This window comes from Dromiciops gliroides, chromosome 4 (genome assembly GCF_019393635.1).
Source record: "Dromiciops gliroides isolate mDroGli1 chromosome 4, mDroGli1.pri, whole genome shotgun sequence".
Lineage (NCBI taxonomy): Eukaryota > Metazoa > Chordata > Mammalia > Microbiotheria > Microbiotheriidae > Dromiciops > Dromiciops gliroides.
Window position 1 is genome coordinate 128,023,226 of NC_057864.1, and position 23,711 is coordinate 128,046,936.

General features: G+C 39.9%; 1 protein-coding gene across 1 annotated transcript in view; it reads left to right on the forward strand.

Moving 5' to 3' along the window:
- DNAH14 (dynein axonemal heavy chain 14) overlaps positions 1-23,375 on the forward strand; it is a 362,777-nt gene extending 339,402 nt beyond the window's left edge. Inside the window, 7 exon segments of the mRNA XM_044003178.1 lie at positions 255-430; positions 3,389-3,585; positions 5,001-5,113; positions 10,805-10,944; positions 16,659-16,813; positions 20,984-21,130; positions 23,166-23,375. Of these exon segments, the coding sequence (XP_043859113.1) occupies positions 255-430; positions 3,389-3,585; positions 5,001-5,113; positions 10,805-10,944; positions 16,659-16,813; positions 20,984-21,130; positions 23,166-23,375 (1,138 nt within the window).
- The last annotated feature ends 336 nt before the right edge of the window (positions 23,376-23,711 follow it).

The following is a 23,711-nucleotide window of genomic DNA, read 5'->3' on the forward strand; positions in this document are numbered from 1 at the left end:
CTCCAGAGGGCCCAATGAAAGAATGGAGAAAAAGGAGATAGGGACATGAATATATGTGAGAGAGCACTTTTACATAGTTGCACTTGGGTAAAAAGTCTTTCACAGAAATCCTAGAACAATCAGCACTGTAACTTCCACATTTCTTTAGGGAAGATGCCTTTTGTTGTTTGTCTCCAGAAAGGACACCTGAATGAAGATGCTCTCTGATCTGAACTAGCCTGTGACTCGCATAATTCCCAGAACTTACTTTTCAGGAGTGGAAAGAGCCAAGATGAACTAGTGCTGGAACTCTCATCTGAAATGCTCAAGCGATTGCCTCTGACTGTAGAGAAAGAACCATTGATCACTGAGACAAAAGACGTCATTCCGCCTACCCTGTTAACCATTATCTCAAGTTCTGTTTGGGTCAGACTTAATAAAAATGTCAAAGGTGAGAACTGTAGTTCATACTCTAAGCAAAATAATGCTCACAAGGGCAAATATAGAGATAGAGATAGATATACATACATATGTGTGTACATACATTCATACACACATATACATATATATATATATACATACACATATTCTATATAAGCATTTTTTATCCCTAGGTTCTCCTTTCCTTTTCTTTCTTCCTTCTTTTCTTTCCTTCATTTCTTCCCTTTTTTCCTTCTTCCTATCTCCTTCCTTCATTTTCTTCTTTCCTTCCTTCCTTTTCTTCTCTTTCTTTGTCCCTTTCCTTCCTCTCTTTCCTTTCTTCCTCTCCTTCCTTTCCTTCCTTTCCTTCCTTTCTTCCCTTTCTTTTCTCCTTCTTTCTCTTCTTTCTTTCTCCCTTCTTCCCTCCTTTCCTTCTTTCCTTACTTTCTTCCCTATTTTCCTCCTTTTCCCTTCTTTCTTTCTTGGATCAAGCCTGTGATTTCTTCACTGTGGGAAGTTCTGAAGTTCTCAGTGAAGTACTTCCTCTACTAATGCAGATCAGCACCTTCTCTGTAACTTATGATCTTAAAGATCTGCCCAGAGCAATTAAATTCCTTGCCCATTATAAGTCTGTTAAATCACCCAGCTAGTGTATATCAGAGGGAGAACTTGAACCCAGACCTTGGAGGCCAGTTCTCTAAAGTTAGATTGCACATTGTAATAAGCATAGAATTTCTAAAATCCAACTCTGCAAACAGTGAGGGCCCATGTAGCTTTGAAGTACTGACTTCAGGCTTTCCAGCTGCATGGGAGAATTAAAGAACAGTCTGCATGCACTATGCAGAACTACCACCATGAGCAGATCAAGAAGCATTCAACAAAATTTTCCTTTACTGGCTACTTTGCAACTTGTTCTCCATATTTCTCCACCCCTGAGTTCTTGGGTCATCTGAAAAACCTGAAAAGCTCGCCATCTGTGACCTCATCCAAAGCACTGATAAAAATGTTGTAACACACAGTTCAATCTCCTTTACACGGCATTCAAGGCCCTCCACAAACTGCAGCCCCCCGATTTTTCAGACTTCTCTAATATTTATCCCATTCTTCCTCCCTCCCTCCTCCCCCACTGTCAAACACACTCTGTCCTCCAGCCAACTGGAAATATGAGCATACACTGTACTTCCCCTTCTCTATGCCCTGATTTATTCTACTCCCTTTTTCTAGGCTATCCATTCCCCCTTCACCTATTGAATTCCTCCCCATATGCTAAAATCCAACTCAAATTTACTCCACATAGCTTTCCCCGTTCCTCTCCAAGTTAATAATGTTCTACCCCCTCTGACTTTACATAGTATCCTGTTTTGTAATAATGTTCTCCCAGTTACCTGTGCGTATGCCTTATAATCTCTTAACTGCAAACTGGTCAAAATATATAGACAGGTTTAAGAAGAAATGGAAATGATGAACAATTACATGAAAAAATACCCCAAATCACTAATAATAAGAGAAATGTAAGTTAAGACTACTCTGAGATTTTACCTAACACCTATCATATTGGTAAAGATGATTAATAAGAAAACAGAAACGGGCTCTGTTGTGAGGGGCGTATGTTATACATTCATTAGATCTGTGAACTGGTCCAGCCCTTCTGGAAGAAAACAAGTTTGGAATTAATCTGGAAAAATCATTAAACTGTTCATAGCCTTTGACCCAGAAATCCCACAGCCGGGCATACATCTCAAGCAGGTCAAATACAGAAAGTAACTTCCTACATATAACAAAATATCCATAGGTCTATTCTTTGTGGTAGCCACAACACACACACACACACACACACACACACACACACACACACACACACACACAAGAATGGAAGCAAAATGCATGTCATCAGTTGAGTTCTATATAGCTGAATAAATTGTCGAATATGACTGGAATGGAATATTATTGTACTGGTATAAAAGAGTATGAACAATCCAGAGATACTAGGGATGATTTATATAAACTGATAAAGAGGGAAATAAGCAAAACCTTAGACATCCCCCATAATAAATGCAGAGGAAAACAGTACTGAGAAACTGAACTCTGAACAGTACAGTCACTATTCTTGACTTTTGAGAACTGATCATGAAGAAGGTCTCTTTGTTCTCAGCACCAGGACCAGAATCGGGTTAGACACAGCCAATGCAAGAGTTTCTTTTACTTAACTATATCTCATTGTAAAAAAAGGGACAGTTCTTTGGCAGTGGGAAGAAGAGGTGGTCTTGGGAAAGTGACAGCAATGTTAAAAGGCATCAACACTATTGTTTTAAGACCCCTATGGGGAATTATTAGAGTTGCTTGATGCTCCTCTTCTGCAGTTGCCAACCCCAGCACCACCCCAAGACCTAAAACTTCCCTCAGGTTTTCCCAATTACCTGCTACCTGCAGAAGGAAATGAAGCCACAATATTCAGTTAACCTTGTATGGAATCAATGTTGGAGTGATAAGATCTGAATTCTTATGTCAATTTCACAAGTTACTGTGCCTTAAGGAAGTAACTTCCCATTTGTGAAGTGATCAGTCAGTCAATAAGGGGAAGGGAAGGGAATAAGCATTTATATAGCACCTACTATGTGCTAAGCAGGTGCTGTTATCATCCCCATTTTATAGTTGAGGAAATTGAGGCAAACATGGGTTTTGTGACTTGCCCAGGGTCATGCAGCTAGTGTTTGAGACTGAATTTAAATTCAGATCATGCTGATTTCAGGCTCAGTGCTCCATGCCCACTGCACCCCCCAGGGGTACATCAGGCATTGTGCTAAGCACTAAGGATACAAAAAGAGGTAAATGATACCCTTTACCCTCAGAGAGCTCACAAAACCACTTACCTTGATCAGCCTAGGCATTGTCAGATTGCATTAGCTTCAGACACCACTCTGTAGCCTCTTTCTTTCTCTATGGGATATTATATCATGATCTTCTCTTCTTCTCTTTAAAAAAACAACAGATTATGACCCCCTCCTTCATTCTGCCTTGTTAACATTCCTGTGTCAAGAAATTGGTCGATTTAATAAGTTACTCTCCCTAATCCACCAGTCTCTGAAAGAACTCCAGGGTGCTGTCAGAGGTGAAACCACCATCAACCAGAAGCTAGAGGTGATCTATGATTGTCTCATTAATAACAAAGTGCCTGAGTTATGGCAGGTAAGAAGCAAGTGGTTTTCTATTTAGAACTTTGGATCAAAGATATATAAATTAAACCAGTGCTCTTTTGTATGTCAACACTTGACTTTTAGTCAACAAATTGGCCTTTCTGTGAAATCAATTCTGTGCCAATTCTGGGAAAATGCTACCATATATAATTAGGATATATATAATTAGGATAGTCATTGCATCATGCAATGTCTTTTTAAACTAAATGTCTTATTGTTAATAAATATTAATAAAACTAATACAGTTAGGCTTGCTTAATAAACATTTCTTTTAAATTACTTAATAACCAATGAGTTATAACAGTTTTTCAGTCCTTCCCTTAGTCTTCATAAATATGCTTTGGCCATTCATTCTCATTCTCTTTTCTTCATATGATTATTGTTAGCATGTTCTGTATTCATCTGACTAGTAACATGTTAATCAATGATCACATTCTCCCCCCTAAATAAACATATTAGCATTATTATTATTCTCATCAATAACTTAGATCAAATACTCCCTATTATGCTCCAAACCAGATTAAAATAATTTGAAAATATTTAACAAAGTAAATATACAAGGGAACATACATAATGTTAATATGTGGTTTTCTAAGTCAATATGCAGCCCACAGAGATCCTTATCTATGGTTTAGTGGCCCCATTTCTATTTTACTTTGAAACCACTGACTTAAATGACTAAGCAAGGTTCCCTGGACAACCGTAAACACTCTCCACTCCAGGGGAAAGAGTTCTCCTTCCTGTTTTGGGGTAATTGTTGGTGGGATGGGCCAATTATGACTAAAAAGAGACTAGGAAAATTGTAGTTGAGATCCAGTCTCCTGAAATGAAGTCATTTCTAATGAGGTAAAAGCAATTATAGCATCTCATTGGTAGCAACAAGGAAAGGGGGCAGTGAGCATTCTCAGAAATAGCTTGGGACTTTGGCTGAGTTCCTTTACTCCTCCAGGCCTCAGTTTCCTCATCTGTAAAATGAGGGGTTGAACTTGGTGATGGCTAAGGTTTAATTCCAGCTTTAACATTCTATGACTTTGAGTGTGATGAGGAGCTGCCAAGCCTGAACTGGACTTGAAGTCAGAGAACCCAGACACTTTCTGGTGGTATAACCCTGGGCATAGTCACTTCTCTAGACCTATCTCCTCATCTATAAAATATAAATAATAATAAAACTTAAAACTATCAGCTAGGTTAAGTGACTTGCCCAGGGTCACACAGCTAATAAGTGCCTAAGGATGGATTTGAACTGAAATCTTCCTGGCTACTCATTTGGAAAATGGCTTCTTCCTGCAGTGGTTTCTCCCTGATTCCAGAGTCCATTATTAGAGTTTGCAATGAAATACTTAGTGATCTTAGAAGTCATTCTTTAAAAAAAAAAAATGACGTGTGTCTCTCTCTCAATCCCAACAGCAAGCTTCTTATAATACCGGAAAGGTGTTGTCTACCTGGATCACCTTTCTCCTCCAGCGACTGGCATTCATCCAGAACTGGGCAAAAGTGGTCTACAACGCTATATATTTTCGGTATGGGTAGCAGATTAGCTGGAAAGTACTTGCTGAAATGCCAATCTCTGATATCTAAAATGTTGTTCAAATCTCTAGGCTAATGCCAATTTAGAAGAATGGAGATAGTTATTTTAAGCAGGGATTCAGTAATAAGCATTGTGATCGTCCACCAGGAAATTAAGGCAAGCATATCTAGCCCACCTTTCTGGATATCCTTCTAGGCAGCTGAGGGAGCTGGAGTATCTTATTACTCAAAACAAGATTTGGCAAGGTCCTTAGAGAAACACTGGAGAAACGAAAACATTTTCCAATTATCCAAACTCTTTCTAATTCTAAGAAGGCAGAAACCTAAAATTATAAGTTTATTTACCTTAAAACTTTTCAGAAGTCAAAAGAGATAGAATTCTATAATCAAAATAGCTAGATTTTAAAAAGCATAATATACTAATTGCAGCATATTTCTTTATTGGGGTTAGGGACTGGTCCTTTGGTTTTATTCCTAAAGGAAACTACAAAATGAGGAAACTCCCTGCACTGATGCACCATGAAACCTTTTCTCTTACTTTTCATACTAGAAGGTTGACCAGAACACTTAGAGCTAAAGTGACTTGAGTAGCATCATACAGACAGTATTTATCACTGGTGGCCCTTAGACCTAGGTCTTCCTGGCTCCAAGGCTAGTTCCCTATTTGCTACTTCACACTGCCTATCATGTATCTTTCCAAAACTTTTTAAGTTTTATTTTTGTTTAATTTTTCATTTAATTTCATATATCTTCTTAATTTTGAATTATTTTTATTTTTATTAATTTAACTTTAATTTTTAAATGTCATTTTAATTTAATCTCTTGTCTCTACTTCACCTACATTTCCCCCTGTATACCTACCCTACCTTAATCTAAGAGAGCCATCCTGTTTAACAAAGAATTTTTATATATACACACATATATACATAGAAGATGTTATATAGATAGTATAAAAGATAATATAAAATAAAAATAATAATATAAAGATGTTACTTTTTAAATTATAAAAAGTAGGTAATATTTATATAGCACTTTAAGGTTTTGTGGCAGGTAAAAGATGAAATGACTGAGGAAACAAAGGTTAGAGCTTCCAAGCATCTCAATTTATTAAACGATGCATGCCAATTGCATAGCAAATCAGAACCAGGCCTCCTCACCTTTGACACTGGAGCCCACATATGAAAGGAGACAAATTTCTTATGTATTTAAAACAATTCATCAAATAATACCAATTAGCTAAAAAGAAAAGAATTAACCAGGATACAAAATTAGGTAATCTGATTTCTAATTGGAGTAAAAATTAGGAACTTTCCAAGTTGGGAGGAGGGAACAAGCAGGTGCAATTCCCTGAAATTGGAAAAAGAAGTGTTCCATTCACCCCCCCCCAAAGTGTCTATTCCATCCAAGGAACATGGAAACAGTCACTGATTAACCAGCATGGGGCCGGTTTTCAGATAGGAAATATGAGCTGCTTGAGATGTGTAATTGTGAGAAAACTCCTTGCATCAATCCTTGGATCTGCTGGGTTTCTGGTCAGCATAACCTGGGTCCTTGGTTAAGGGTCTCTAAGCAGCAGGTAGGAGTGGTCCAGCTTCCCAGCCACACAGGGCTAGATTCAAACAATGCAATAAAGTCTTTTCACAATTCCCATAATTGAATAAAGTTTTTTTTTCAGAAGGCAGAAGTTGAACTAGACCCATAATTAAATAGAAAGGGAACTGAGCTAGCTCCTGAACTGAGTCATGAGGTAGAGTCAGTGTGCTTCACTTAATTCCCACCACCACTTGCTGTGTCAATTCCCTCAGTTTGTATTAACTCAATTAAATAGAATAGTGGTTGGGGCATGCTTTCTGTGATTATGCAAAACAGATCAAAAGACTAATTAGAAAGCAAGTTTCTGTCTATCAAATTTAAATTTGACTTTCCCCATTATGAAGTTAGATATGTCTTGCTGAGCCAAAATTACCCTCCTGCTTCCTACCATTAGAAACAAGCAAAATTTGGCTTCAGCTCTTCCCACCTCCTCTTTCTGCCCTATTACCCATTTAAGAATCCAAGGTCCTCCTACCTCCTCACCTGCTTTCTTCTGCTATAAAAAACCTGTTCCTAGAGAGGTAAGGGCCTGATTAACTGATTCATACTAAGGTAGAAATAACTCATAATACCTTCATCAGCTAGCTCTCTTGAGTAATGTGATTTGAGACATAGTTTCTGGGAAATTTAATCATTTTTTCAATAAGACTAGCATGTTATTAATAAAAGTGATCAGTGGCACTCTCAAATTCCAAAGATCCCTCATGGAGATGGGCTCACAGTTTATATGCCCTTTGAAGAGTATGTGTTCCTGAGAGTCACAGTCAACTCTGATTGGTTAATAATTAATGAGAGAATGAATATTACAATGAGAAGTGGGCTATATTACAATGAGGCACACCCAAACCTTGGTCAAAGAGACTTATCAATATCCATATCACCTGTCTGACAAAAGGGAGAATCCACATTTTCCCATAGCTGTCTGAGTAAACACAATGAGCAGGAATCCACCCATTAGCCTAAACTCAGAATGTCTTTCACTATATTTGCCCAGATCTTAGCCATCCTGGCTAGGTAAGTCTTTGAGAAAGATTTCCCACACTGGCTGATTTCTAGCTGAGGAAGCAGAAAAGGGTGAAAACCTTGGTCTTGATTCAATAATTAGTTATTTATACAAGAAAGAAATAATCATTTCTCTCACTAATAATTTTAATACCTTTCCTAACCAAAGGTGTGAAACTCTAACGTGTATAGCATTTGAAGTTAGTGGAAATGAGGTTCTCAGAACCTTTGGATAAGTAAACCATAAGGCCAGGCCCAGGCATCAGCGTCTGAGTCCTTTGTTGTATGTGTCCCTGTTCCCCCTCACGCTCTAGCCCTCAAGTTGTATCCAGTGGGCAGTACTCCTCTCATCATTCCTGCTTTCCGGATCTCTATGGTGTCCATACCCCAGGTCCATGTGGGAACCAGACCAGCTAGCCCTCTTGTCATTCATAGGAATGCCAGGGTTCCATGGTGAAAGACCCAAACTCTCAGCTTGCTGGGCTGGGCTGATAGAATGAAGTTTGTCATTCACCTTGGCTCCCCATCCGTCACTGAAGGCTTTGAATGAACTCAGTCCACAGGCTGCAAACTGGGCAGTGAAACTAGAACAATCTAGCCCTACAGTATTGGGAAGCCCAGCCATTTTATTTTGGGCATTCACAAGTTTCACTGCTCTTCTTCCTTGGCACTGTTGGCCATGCTTGAGGTAATTCCCAGACTGTGACAGAGAATGTGAGGTCAAGGCATTTTGCAATACCTCAGAGTGGGGCTTGGCTCATCAATGGTGTGATCAAAGGCATTCCATTTCTGTCCCACAATTTTCCTGGGAAGAAGGAGGAGGATACTGGGTTAGCTGCCTTTCTCCTTCATGTGTTCTCAAAGGTTAAGGGTGGCAGAAGGGGCTGATACTTAAGACTGCTAGAGTAAAGAGGAAAGGGTAAGTTCTACCAGACTCAGGGGCATGAGGGAGAATTCAAGAAGGGACTGTAGAAACAATGTGGTTTATGCTATGATCCACCTGGATAAATACCCAGACATATGTGTTCTGCCTTTCCTCATTCTGTGCTTTAATTTCCCTAGAAGCAAGAAGGAGCTCTATAAAGGGAACGTGTAATGGGGGAGGGAGGAACAGCTGGTGACTCAGAGTCTGGAAGACCTGAGTTTGAAGCCTGCCTCAATTGCTTACTTGTCCCTGAAGAAATCACTTAACTTCTCTGCTCCTTAGTTTCCTCATCTGTAAAATGGAGAGAATAATGGCACCTACCTTACAGAATTGTTGTGATGATCACTTGAGCTAACATCTGTAAGGCACTTTGCCAGCTATATAAATACTAGCTGTTATTATTATTAGAATTCAGTCAGTGTGGGAAGAATATGTTTAGAGATGCCAGCTGAACTAGAATGGTGAAAGAAAAGAAACTAGAGGAGACTATCTACTCTTACACCACTGTTGTAACTGACAGACACAATCATATAGAGACCAGAAGTGAAGCAAGGTATGTTAGTGCCTGGTTGCTGAGAATTATTCGGATCCTCTTCTCTTGGATATTTTTAGCTTAGTCTTGCTTGCTTGGGGTCAGACCATCCAAGCAAGTTCCTGAACCCAATAAGACCTAAAATTTATATGTATGCCCCTGGGTTTGTGTTTTTGTGTAACAACACATAAATATGGTGTGCCTTCAGGATACAGTGACCGTGCTGTCTTCCCACCAGTCAATCAACAAGTATTTATTTATTAATCACTTACTATGTGACAAGCTAAATACTAGAGTTACAAAATAAAAGCAAAAATATTCCCTGCCCTCAGGGAACTTAACATCCTAATCAAGGATACAGCACATTGTGTATGTATGTTTATATGTGTGTATATATGTATGTGTGCATACATATAATGTATGTGTATCTATATGTATATATACATATGTAAGCTTGATGCATACAAGAATATACACAGAATAGACAGTAACCTTAGAGGGAAGGCAACAGTAACTGGAAGAACTGGAAAAAACAACACTTGAGCCTAATAAAGCCCAGGGAATTCTTTAGAAATGTTGCTCCTTTACAAGCTCTCTGGCATTATGAGGGTATCCTCCTGTTGTCAGATTCATAACTTGGAGTAGAAATGGTTTATAACCACCCCGATCTTAGTTGCAGTTCTTCAAACTCTTCTAAACCCAATGTAATGGTCACTACTGAAACCCCAACAAAGAAATCCCCCAGAGGTAGAGACAGAGAAGGCTACAGAGAAGGTTTTGCAGTGGATTCATGCACAGAAAATTCTCTTCACAACTCAATAGCTACCCATTTTCTTTCATAAGCTTCCCATGCCTCTATGAAAGTAAAGAATAGGCAGCCTCAGTTGCACTAGGTATTAAAATTAAAAGGGAAAGAATTAAGGATTTATTAAGCACTTTCTATGTGGCTGTCATACGCTGTGCTAGGTACCATGAATACCAACACAAAAATGAAATAGTGCCTGCCCACAGGATGCTTATATTCTTTTTTTTTTTTTTTAGTGAGGCAATTGGGGTTAAGTGACTTGCCCAGAGTCACACAGCTAGTAAGTGTTAAGTGTCTGAGGCCAGATTTGAACTCAGGTACTCCTGACTCCAGGGCCGGTGCTCTATCCACTGTGCCATCTAGCTGCCCCTTGATGCTTATATTCTAATAGGAAGGAACTCTGTTTTAGCACCTTTCTAGGATACTTACCATATACTGTTTTGTCTTATACTTAACTATGTTTGCATCTTGCTCTCCTACTTTACTGTTAGCTCCATAAGAACAGAAACAGGCCTTATCTAAACTCCTCAGCAACTACCAGTAGATAGATAGATAGATAGATAGATGGATGGATGGATGAATGGATGGATGGATGGATGGATGGATGGATGGATGGATGGATGGATGGATGGATGGATAGATAGATAGATAGATAGATGTGTGTATGTATGCATGCATGCATGTGTATGTATATATGTGTGTGTATATTGCAAATAGTATTTTCACCATTGCCTGAAAAGAAATGAATCAATTCAGTTGGGATCTTAAATGTAAGAAAGGTATTATGGCATCAGCCATCTCAAAGCCTATTCTCTATTTACAAACAGGTATACTAAAATGACTACTGTTTGGAAGCACTACTTTCCAAATCGGAATAAAGAATTTCAAGAGAAAGAGGAGGAAGAGGCAGATCCCATTAACTCCTTTCCAACCCGATTCTGGCTTCCAACTTTCTTCTTCCCACAAGGTAGGAGCTTGGGCCTAGCCCTTGGTGAAGTTATCAAGCTGGCAGTTGGTCTTCAGTGCCCTCATATATCCTCTTTTGGCAGCCATTTTCCTCTTCATCTATGTTCCCCACCTGGGTACCTCCTCTCCTTATCCTTCCCCACTGACCCCAACATCCTCCAAACAACTTCTAATCACCTCACCTTCCTTTCCGACCAACCTGTTTAATATCCCAATCTTTCTGGGACTCCCTACACTAATTATTATTTTTTCTTAGTGAGGAAATTGGAGTTAAGCGACTTGCCCAGGGTCACACAACTAGTGTTAAGTGTCTGAGGCCAGATTTGAACTCAAGTCCTCCTGACTCCAGGGTCAGAATTCTATCCACTGCACCACCTAGCTGCCCCCTTCCCTACACTAATTTGCAATCCAGTCATTCACATTTTGGGGTTCTTTGCTGATAACGGTTTCTTGGACTACTCTACCCAAGGGTAATTTCATTTCAATAGGAGAATCCTGGAGATCCAGTCCCTTAACCCAAAAAAATAAGTTTCTAATGGCAAGAGGTTAAGAGCCTACCTGGGTTATCATGACATAGGCTTTGTCTCTGGGCAGGAATTTTCCTGAAGGGAAAAAAGCCTATCCCAAGAGCAGGAATCTAAAGAATAGTTGATAGTGCTTATACTTCTCTAAAGAAGATGACAGGAGCAGAGCTATATCTAGACAATCACAGCTTGATGAGAGTTGATGTGGGGGTAGGTTCCCTGCTGGTGCTGGTGCCAGTGCCGGTGCTGGTGGCCAGGGCTCAAGAGGTCCCGGGGGGGGGGGGGGGGGTCAAAAGCAGGAAAATGACTTGGAAGAAAGAGAATTGTCAGCGCTCCAGACTCTGCCCTGCCCCTCCACCAGGGTCTGGGGAAGTTAGAGGTGAATCTTTTATAATCTCTGGCTTCCTTTAAATTTGGCTCAAGCACCACTTTCTTCATGAGCTTTTTCTTGGTGTCCCAAGCTTCTACCACACTTCTAGCACTACAGGTTACCTTGTCTCTGTTTTATACCTACCTGTGTGTGTGCATGTTCTTTCCACATTAAGATTTAAGCTCCTTGAGGGCAAGGACTGTTTTGTTTTGTCTTTGTTTAGCACTGTGCCTGTCACATAATAGGTGCCTAATAAGCATATACATGCTGAGAGGCAGCTAGTGGCACAGTGCATAGAGTGCTGGGCATGGAATCAGGAATACCTGAGTTCAAATTTGGCCTCAGACACTTACTAGCTATGTGACCCTGATCAAGTCACTTAACTTTTGTTTGTCTCGGTTTCCCCAACTGTAAAATGGGGGTAATATAGCACTTACTTTCCAGGGTTATTACAAGGATAAAATGATAAAATATTAGTAAAGTACTTAGTACAGTGCCTTTCGCACAGTGGGTGCTATATAAATGCTTATTCTCTTCCCTTCCACTTGAATTTTATTTGAAGCTGCCCCAAATGATCCACAGTACTAAGTTCCTTTCCCCTACTAATAATGCCAGTGTCCTGGGGTCTTTGTCTCCCCCATAATCATCCAAAAAAGTATTTTCTGCCTTTTTCTACAGATACAAAACTCTATAGCTACAGGTCTGTCAGAGGTAGGGATATACCATAGCAGGCTCTATGGACCTTTCCAGAGCACTCTTCAAATTTCATCATGCTCATTCATTCATTCATTCAACTGACATTTATTAAATGCCTACTGTGTTCCAGGCACCATGTTAATCCCTGAGCATACAAAAAAAAAAAAAAAAGGCAAAAGACAGTCCCTGCCCTCAAGGAGTTTACAATCTAGTGGGGAGACAATATGCAAGCTCTATACATGATAAATAGGAATTAATTAAAAGAGGGAAAGCACTGGAAGTTAGGGGAGTTGGAGAAGGCTTCCTATAAAAGGTGGGGTTTTAGTTGGGATTTAAATGAAGCCAAGGAGGTCAGCAGTCAGAGTGGAGGAGGGAGAACATTCCGGGCGTTGGGGACAGCCAAAGAAAATGCCTGGAGCTGAGGGGCAGAAGGTTTTGTTCATGGAGCAGCCAGGAAGTCAAGTCACTGGATGGAAGTCAGGGGATAAGGTTTAAGGAGACTGGAAAGGTAGGAGGAGACTCGGTTACGAAGGACTTCGAATGTCAAACAAAGAATTTTCTATTTGCTCCTGGAGACAATAGGCAGCCACTGGAGCCTATTGAGTAAGGGAGTAACATGATCAGACCCACATTTCAGGAAAATCACTTTAATGGAGAATGGATTAAAGTAGGGAAAGACTTGAGGCAGATAGGCACACTAGAAGGCAATTACCATAGTCCAGACAGGAGGCGCTGGCCTGCTCCAGAGTGGGGGCAGTATCAGAGGAGAGAAAGGGGCATATTCCAAAGATGTGGTAAGGTTGAGCACTTTTTTGGGGGGTGGGGCAATGGGGGTTAAGTGACTTGCTCAGGGTCACACAGCTAATAAGTGTCAAGTGTCTGAGGCTGGATTTGAACTCAGGTACTCTTGAATCCAGGGCCAGTGCTTTATCCACTGCACCACCTAGCTGCCCCGATGTGACAAGGTTGAAATCAACAAGCCTTGGCAATAGGTTGGATATGGGGGTAGGGGGAGGTAAAAGATAGTGAGGAATCTAGGATGACTCATAGGTTGCAAGGCTGAGGGACTGGGAGGATGGTGTTACCCTCTACAGCAATAGGGAAAGGGTTGGGGAAGGGGGAGAGGGCTTAGGAGGATAGAGAATTATTTCTGTTTTGAACATACTGAATTTAAGTTGTCTGCTGGACATCTAGTTCAAGATGCCTGAAAATCATGTGGAGATCAGCAGAGACTGGGGTAGGAAAAGTAGATTCAAGAATCACCAGCATGGAGATGGTAATTACATGTATGGAAGCTGATGAGACCACCAAGTGAAGTAGTATAGAGGAAGAAGGGAAGAGAGCCCAGCACAGAACCCTGAGAGACACCCACACTTAGTGGGCATGGTCTAGAGAAGGATCGAGCAAAAGACACAGAGAAGGATTGGTCAGATAGTTAGGAAGGAAACCTAAAAAGAAGAGAATATCAAGGAGGAGTGATCAACCATGTCAAAGGCTGCAGAGAGGTCATGGAGAAAGAAGACTGAGAGAAGGCCTTTGAATTTGGCAACTAAGAGGTCATCAGTAACTTTGGAGAGAGTAGTCTTTTTGGAATGATAAGGTCAGAAGCCAGGCTGTAAGAGGTTAAGAAGAGTGAAAGGAGAGAAAGTGGAGGCACTTATCACAGAAGGCCTCTTGGAGGAATTTAGCTACAAAGGGTATAGGAGGGACAGGATGATATGTGGGTGATGTAACCCACGTCCACCTTTGTTAAAACCAAAGAGTTTGTGTGAGCACAAGAAAGACTCCCAGAGTAGGTGTTAGCCTGCTCTTTGACACACACAGAGGTCTCACTTCTTTGCTGTTCTTCCAACTATCCATCTTTTGTTTTAATCATTCCTGGGCCACTCCACAAGAATTGCTGGGCACTTGCAAGATCAGCTATGGATTAACCCAGAATCATTGCTTTTTTGTAGAAGGATGGCAATGAAGGCTAAAATCGTGGTGGCCTTGGACACTCTACTTGGGTATCCTTGGGTACACTGGCCTTGTGCATACAGCCCTATGTAGAAGTTGATGGGGGGGGGGATGCATAAGGAGGAAGAGGGAATAAGCAAGCTGAAGCTTGTTAGCCAATAAAACTTCCACAAGAGGAATGGCTGAAAAGGTATTGCTGAGGAAATTGAGAATGAGAGAAAACAGAGAGTGATAGAAAACAGTACTAATATACCCAAGAGACTAAGAATGGCTCTTAACTTTTGTGTGTCACAGGCCCCTCTAACAGTCTTATGGAGTCTATGAACCCCTCCTCACCATAAGATTTTGTTGCCTTTGTTCATCATTAAAGAAAATGCTGACAAGTTGCAGTATGTGATTGTGGTGGGATACTATTGTGCTGTAAGAAATGATGAGCAGGATGCTTTCAGAAAAACTGCCTGTTTGTGTTTAAACAAATGCATTTTTAAATAAAATATAAAACCATTCTTAGCTCAAGGAGCATACAAAAACAAATGGCAGGGGGCAGCTAGGTGGTGCAGTGGATATAGCACTGGCCCTGGATCCAGGAGAACCTCAGTTCAAATCCAGCCTCAGACACGTGACACTGACTAGCTGTGTGACCCTGGGCAAGTCACTTAACCCTCATTGCCCCACCAAAACAAACAAACAAACAAAAACAAGTGGCAGGCCATATTTGGCCTGCTAGCTATAGTTTACCAACATCTGATCTAGACCACATTTCTCCATCTTGTTCCCAAGGATAATTTGACTTTGTCAAATGCTTTGCTAAGATCCAGATAAGTTCTAACTATAGAATTCCCCTGACCTACCAATTTAGTAACCCTTTCAAAAATGCAAATGAAGTTAGTCTGACATGACCTGTACTTGATGAAGTTATGCTGGCTCTCTGTGATGACTGTTTCCCTTTCTAGATTCTCATTAACCATCCCTTTAACAATACATTTTAGAATTTTACCAGGAATCAAACTCAAGCTCACTGGGCCTTGGTTGGCACATTCTATTCTCTTCCCATTTTGAAATTGAAATATTTGCTCTTTTATAGTCCTATGGGAGGGAGGCCTTTGGATTTTGCAGATATCATTGATAGTGACTTAGCTATGACATCCACCAGTTCTTTTTGTATGGCATGTCTAGGCCTGGAGATCTGAAATCATGAAGGGAAACTAGGCACTTTCCTTCTATTCCCCCTACTCAGTTTGGTTTATCAGCTTTCTAATATCCATTTCTGATTTAGCAGGGTTGATTAGGTCTGTGGAGAATGAAACTATTATGCTTACAAGTGTGGAATTGCAGTCAGTCTTTGGGGCTATTCAGAAAAGAAATTAAGTACTCCATCCAAGTGAGTAGGGAAAATGCCCCAAATGGCCAGTCCAGGCCCTTCACACCACTGGCATCTTGTCAAAGAATTACATGAATAACTAGTTTATTTAGCAAAATTATAAAATCCATCAATAGCAGCAGCTTGACCATTAGTCATATGTAGGTCATAGTTTTTAATATGTACTACTCTTTATCTCTAAATGCTTAGGTGACTTTGGGAATTAGCTTAGGCCTAAGCCCATACCTCTCACACAGTAACTAGCAAGAAAAAGGAGAGGCAGACCCATAGACACATTTAACCAAATAGGCAAACAAAGAGTGCAAATTAGGGTCATCTTGGAAAGGCAAGTAGGGAAATAAAATCAGTCCCTCATCCCTTGTCCCTCATCCCCCATCTCTGGCATATTGTGTATGTGTGTGTGTGTATATATATATATAATATATATATATAATATATATATATGTGTGTATGTGTGTGTGTATGTATGTATATATATATGTGTGTGTGTATGTGTGTATATATATATATATATATATATATATATATATATATATATATATATATATAAAATACACACATTTATTTGTTTGTTTATTATTTGCTGGACAATGAGGGTTAAGTGACTTGCTCAGGCTCACACAGCTAATACTTGTCTGAGGCCAGATTTGAACTCAGGTCCTCCTGATTCCAGGGTCGGTGCTTTATCCACTGCACCACCTAGTTTCCCCCATCTCTGGCACATGTTAAGCACTTAGTAAAATGCTGGTTTAGTTGATTGCTTACTGTTATCTGTTTTAATGACATAGGTTTCTTTATGGCCGTGCTGCAGAATTATGCAAGATCCAAAAAAATCTCTGTAGACTCTGTTACTTTTGTCCATCACGTAATCAGTGAACCCCATGATGAAACACTCTCCAGAAGTCTTGCATTTAAAGAGTACATACTGAAGAAAGCATTTAAGGTAATGAGATAGTTGGTTATTTTCAAAGACACAATGCATAAATCATATGATAGGTTGTTCCTTTCTCCCCATCCCTCTTTCCAGTGGATATACCATCTGTTGGAAATGAAATCAATCTCTGGAAGTAAGAGGAGAGGAAGAAGAGGTAATTAATGTAGATGACTTTTTCTAGGAGTTTGCATATGAATTGTAGAAGAAATATAGGATAGCTTGATGGGACAGTGGAATCACATGAAGGTTTTTAAGGATGGAGGAGGCTTGGGCATATTTCTAGGCAGTTGGGAAAGATTCAATATATAGGGAGAGATAGAAGATTAGTGAGGGAGAGGGAGGGTCATAGAGGGTAACTTTCCATTAAGATATGGGGGGGGGGCAGCTAGGTGGCGCAGAGGATAGAGCACTGGCCCTGGAGTCAGGAGTACCTGAGTTCAAATCCAGCCTCAGACACTTAACACTTCCTAGCTGTGTGACCTTGGGCAAGTCACTTAACCCCAATTGCCTCACTAAAAAAAGACAAAAAAAAAGATATGGGAGGGGATGGGATCAGCAGTTCTGATGTAGGAATTGGCCTTGTCAACAAGAAGGAAGAACTACCTTTTCATTCTAGAGTAAAAGAGCAAGGAACGAGAAATGTCATCAAGAAATTTTTGAGATGTAGAATGAGAAAAAGAAAGACCTTAAAAGACCTTAGAGTGATTAATGCCTATATTCTTAGTAAAGTATATAGAAATACCAATGATTTATGTGGGCTTATTTTATATACTGCAACTTTGCTAAGGTTGTTCATTGTTTCAAGTAGTTTTTTAGCTGTTTCTTTAGGATTCTCTAAGAATACCATCATATCATCTGCAGAGAGTGATAGTTTTGTTTCTTCCTTACCTATTGTGATTCCTCAGTTTGCCTGCCCCAGTTTCCTAAATTGTAAAATTGGGGTAGTAATATAGCATCAACTTCCCAGGGTTGTTTTGAAGATCAAATGAAATATTTATAAAGCATTTAGCACAGTTCCTGGCACATGATAGGTGCTTAATAAAAAAATTGTTTTCCTCTTTCCTTATTTTTGCAAAATGGTTCTTTACTTTGAGAAATGGATCCCAGTAGGAGTTCCTTAGGTAGCCCCTTCTTGGAGTAGAAACATGATTTGACTTTTAAAAACTTCAGCCCTTGTGCGACCATTCAGTTAGAGATGAAGCCTCCCTCAGAGCCAGGCTTCTCCACCTGCTGGAAACAAAACACTTGTTGTAGCTGATGAATACAGGCCCTATCTGAGTAGGCACAGAGGCCCTCCCTGAGGAGGCTGGGTGTACTACTCCCTGCCCCTTCAGCAGGCCTTCCTGCCACCTATCTCTCTGTGGCTGAATCTTTACCACAACACCCCAGCTGAAAAGCACTGACTTCTTGCCAAGGTTCTCTGTGTGTTAACAATCCAGATCCCTTCGAGGTACATAAAAACCTCAATCAATCCCAAATCCTCAGAGACAGAATAAGGGGTTTCAATAATTTAACTCTCAGCTAGAAAATTCATTGGCAACCGTTCTTTGTTTTGTTTCCAATCTTATTGCTCCTCTTTTGATAAATATATGATTATCCTCTCCTGGCGTCCTAAGCCAAGTTTCCTGAACCTCAGTCAGATCTAGAGCCAGAGGTACCCATGAGAATATGACTTTATCTTGTACAGGATTGTGGCTTGTAGAAGTAGGTGGTATAGAAGATTGAGGTAAGCACAGATTCAGTGCTATTGACTAAATCACTGACATGAGCTTGTTTTCATGTGATCTCTCTTTTCTCTGTTTTTAATCAATTAGTCATGTCAGATGAGGAAATTGAGGCAAACTGGGTTATGTGACTTGCCTAGGTCACATAGCTAGTGAGTATCAAGGGCTATTTTTTTTTTCTTTCTCAGATCCTCCTGACTCCAGGGCTGGCTCTCTATCCACTGCACCCACTTAGCTGCCTGTGAAGGGCAGAGACAGGAGATATCTTGGTACTTGAAGGGGGTACAGTTTGTTCCAATTCTTTGCAGCCACCAAATGCTCAGATGACTTCAGATTCACATACTGACCTCTTAGACATAAATCTGACAAAGTTTGAATTGATAGGAGAAAGGAGGGGGCAATGATGGAGTGTTATATTCCAAGGAGCATCACAGAATCATAGCTGGACTGAGAGCATCCACAGAGGCCACCTTGTCCAACTCCCCCCCCCCATTTTACAGATGAGGAAACTGAGGCCCTGAAAGGTAAAGTGATTTGCCCAAGTCCCACAAGGTTTTTTGAGGCAGAACCATAATTTGAACCCAAGACCTCTGGCTCCACATCCAATACTCCTTTCTGCAATGTCACACTAGAGTAGGAGAGTTCAAATCCAGCCTCAGATACTACCTGTGTGACTCAGAATAAGTAACAAGCTCAGTTTTCCTCTGTTTCCCCAATTCTAATCCATACTGCAATAATAGTTCTTAGGAAGTAAATGAGGGAAAGTAAAAATCTACCGAGTGCTGTGCTAATAAGGAAAGAAAGGAAAGAAAGAAGGAAGGAAAGGAGGGAGGGAGGAACAGGGAGAAAGAATAAAAGAGAATATCAGGGCAATCTTCCCTGACAATTTCTTGGAAGATGATGTCTAAGCTCTTTTTTTGATCATGGCTTTCAGGTAGTCCAATAATTTTCAAATGATCTCTCCTGGATCTATTTTCCAGGTCAGCTGTTTTTTTCAAGGAGATATTTCACATTGCCCTCTATTTTTTCATTCTTTTGCTTTTGCTTTATTATGTCTTGATTTCTCATAAAGTCATTAGCTTCCATTTGTTCAATCCTAATTCTTAAGCAATTATTTTCTTCAGAGAGCTTTGGTATCTCCTTTTCCATTTGGCTTTTCAAGCTGTTGACTCTTTTTTTCATGACTTTCCTGCATCACTCTCATTTCTCTTTCCATTTTTTCCTTTAGCTCTCTTACCTTATCTTCAAAGTTCTTTTTAAGTACTTCCATGACCTGAGACCAATTCATATTTTTCTTGGAAGCTTTGGATGTAGGAGCTTTGACTTTGTTATCCTCCTCTGGGGGTGTATTTTGATCTTCCTTATAACCAAAAAAACTTTCTAGTGTCTGTATTTTTTTCTGTTTGCTCATTTTGCCAGCCTATTTCTTAACTTTGAACTCCTTCTTAAAGTGGGGCATTGATTCCAGGTCATACTGTCCCAAGCTTCAGGGGGTCCCAGGTGGTGCAATTTAAGGAGAGGCACATTCTACACTCCCCTGACCTGTGCACTGGTCTGTAAGTAACCAGAGGCCTGCTTGCTCTTTAACCCAGGAACAGAATTCTGTTTCACTGTGGTTGCAAGCTCTGTTGTGCCAGTACCCCTGCCCCACCTGGGCCACCTCTTAAGACTGCTTCCTGGTTCTGAGCACAGGCAGCATGACAGAGTTCCACCTCAGTGTCAGCAGAGAACCCTGCAATCTCTCTTCAGCCAATCACTCTACCCCCTCACCAATCCATGAGCTGAGTTCCAGAAGTAGCTACTGCCTTAGCTGATTCCAAGGTTCTGGAGATTTGATTCTCTGGGGCTGGGGTTGAATCTGTGGTGTGGCCTGCATCTGCACTCTATTCTCAGGACAGTATAACAGACCTTTCCTGCTGACGTTCTAAGCTGTCTTTGGCAGGAAAATCATTTCACCCTGTCCTTTTGTGGGTTCTGCTGCTCAAGGAATTGTCTTATGGCATTACTTGAAGGTATTTGGAGATATTGGGGGGAGAACTCTGAGGAGTCACTACCTGTCCTCTGCTATCCAAAAGAACAAAAGAGAAACAAAACAACAAAGAAAGAAATACACAAGACACACATTTAAGTTTAATCTGCATTATTAACGTTTTCCATCAGTTTCTTAAGCCTAGATAATCAATAAAACAATAAATGAAGCCCTGATTTGTAGCTTCCCTATTTCTGAGGTCTAAATGCTCACAATGAAAATTTAACCATCAACTCTGGGGTGGATGGGAAGTAGGTTTAAGCTGGCTCCAGCATGCACAGAATCTACTTCATCATAACCTTGTTCATTGGTTTATACAGAAAGCTTTCCCTGACAGTGCTTTGGATGTCATCATTCTATTGCCAGGCTCCTGCTTTTATTAAAAGAATGTCTGGGTTCACTGAAGTTACCTTTTTTTGGTTTTAGGACATTAAACGTAACCAAGTTGGAGTTACTGTTTTTGGCTTATATATGGAAGGAGCAAAATGGAACCTAGAAGAAAAACATTTGGATGATCCACTGCCTCGAGAGAGATATTCTGATTTTCCAGAAATACAGTTTTTGCCCCAAAAGGTAAATATTTAGTCATTTACCACCAAATCATAAATTTTTGTAAGTCAGAGGTTGGCTAACTTTGTCACTGCAAAAATGTAAATCGTGGGCCATGTGACCTACTAATTTTTTTTTTTTTAGAAATTAGCATGGCTCAGGGCAGCTAGGTAGCTAAGTGGATAAAGCACCGACCCTGGATTCAGGAGGCCCTGAGTTCAAATTTGGCCTCAGACACTTGACACTTACTAGCTATGTGACCCTGGGAAAGTCACTTGACCCTCATTGCCCTGCCCCCCCCCCCCCGCAAAAAGAAATTAGCATGGCTCAAAATAATGCTCCAATCTAAATAAATTCACCCCCAAGACAGAAATTTGTTCTTTCTAGGAATAAGTGCTAAAACTGAAAAAAGAATAAATTGTTTTAAAAAAACCCTTTACTTTCAACAAATATTTACAAATTATATATCAGTCAATAAATACTTATTAAGTACCACTATGTGCAGAGTACTACTAGATGGATGCCTAGAATGAACTGAGCACTTATTACTCCAGTGCCTTCTTACAACAAATCCACTTGAAAGATAATCCAGAGATGGAGGGCATATCCAGCATTGCACTGATAAGAACAAAGAGGGAACTCCATTTTCAATAAATGAGCATTGATTGGGGGGTGGGGGGGTCGGGGTTCTTGGAAGGTTGGTTAGAGATTAAAGGCCTAGACTATCAAAGTTGAAAACTGGAGCTAAGCTACTGCCAATTAAGTCAGGCTCCATGATGCTGTTAGGTAGAACTGAAATATTTATAGCACATATCACCAGGGTGAGGCAGTTTGATAACTTAATAATAGTCCTAATGATAATAGATTATGTGGAGATGGTATAGGATTTGTACTTTTTGAACTGAATTAGCAATATAGATTTATTATGTATGGTTCTATGTATTCGATGTTTCTTGATGCTTATAACAAGTCAACTGGATATATTTTATAAATATTTATAAGTATATATCATCAATACTCATGACATCAATGATATATACTTGACACTGTATGTGTTTCTTAAGATCATTAAATGTGATTTAACTTTCACTGGTCATGGCATACACTTGATCTTAGCCAAAAAGCCCAGAAAGAGTCTTCATGACGTCAAGAGGATTAAAAAAAAAGAAGGTCCCCTCTCAAGTGACTGCTGGAGCCAGCTCCAACTGACTGAAGAGAGCCAGTTGTTAAATTTTCAGTGTGAACATTTGCACTTCATAAATTTATCAAAAGCTGCAAATCAGAGCTTGAGTTTTTTTAAATTTTGTTGATTGTTTAGATTCAAGAAATTAACAAATTTTTAACAATCCAGATTAAATGTAAAAGTGTGTCCTGAGCTACATTTTCTCCCTGGCAAGCCAGTTATCAAACTTTTACCACTATATTCTGGCCCCCTGGCAAACTTATGGGAGGAAATGGGCAAGAATTACTTGGCACAGGCAGGCCTGGTTATACTGTGATCTGCTCCATTGTAGATAATAGCCACACTGGCAAGATGGCAGATGCATTAGAACCCTGGAATACAGCTTGGTCTTGGTTAGTTCAAGTAATGAATCCCCTGAAGTAGTCAACATTATTTAAATTTGTACTTCATATATCCATTGGGCTAGAACCAAATATCATGTTTTACATAATTATAACTTGAAATAATACAAACTTAAATATAGGCGGCTATATCAGGATAGGCATTATTCAAACTACTAGCCTAACTTATGCAATAAAAACCCTCTTTTTTCCCCTATAAAACGGAGATGACCATACTTCCATTATCTACCTCAGAGTTGTGATGAAAGCATTTGCAAACCATAAAATGTCACATAAGTGTCAGCAGCTTTTTTTATTATAAAGAAAGCCATGGCCTCTCATAATACCCAATATCAGATACATTGCTATCTGGCCTCTCATTACATTGAGTTTGTAACAAAATACCCCAAATCTAGCAAAGAAAAAAAAAGTCATGAAGTTACCCTGAATTATGTAATCTGACTGCTTGATTTTTTTTTCTCATTTTTAAACATAGATTTCCACTCCAGTTAATGTTTTCAAGGATATCCTCATAAAGCAGAATCTTTATGAATGTCCTGTTTACCGGACTCCTCGGAGGATAGAATCAGTGGCCACTCCTGGCATGTTTACCAATTTCATAACAACCGTATTTATGCAAACACAGAAGCCTCCCCCTCACTGGATTACAAGACGGGTGGTATTAATCTGTGAACTCAATGAATGAAAGAAAACTTCCTATTTATCGTTAGCCCAATAAGGTTTAGCATCTGAGAAGAAGCACTAGACCAAAACATAAAAAGAGAAGTTGTATGTTAGAAAGCAGGTCATGAGCATCTTCAATAAATATTTAGCACATATGTGTCAGTTTCAATAAAGCCTCATGAAATTTTCCCAAATCATTCCTCAACTCTGTCCCCATCCTCCCTTTCAAAGCAGACATAAATATAAAATGACATTACTGGAAAGTGCTTTAGAGATCATCTGGTCCAACCTCTTCATTGTACAGATGAGAAAACTGAGACCCATCAAGGACAAGCGACATACCCCAAGGCCAAGCAGG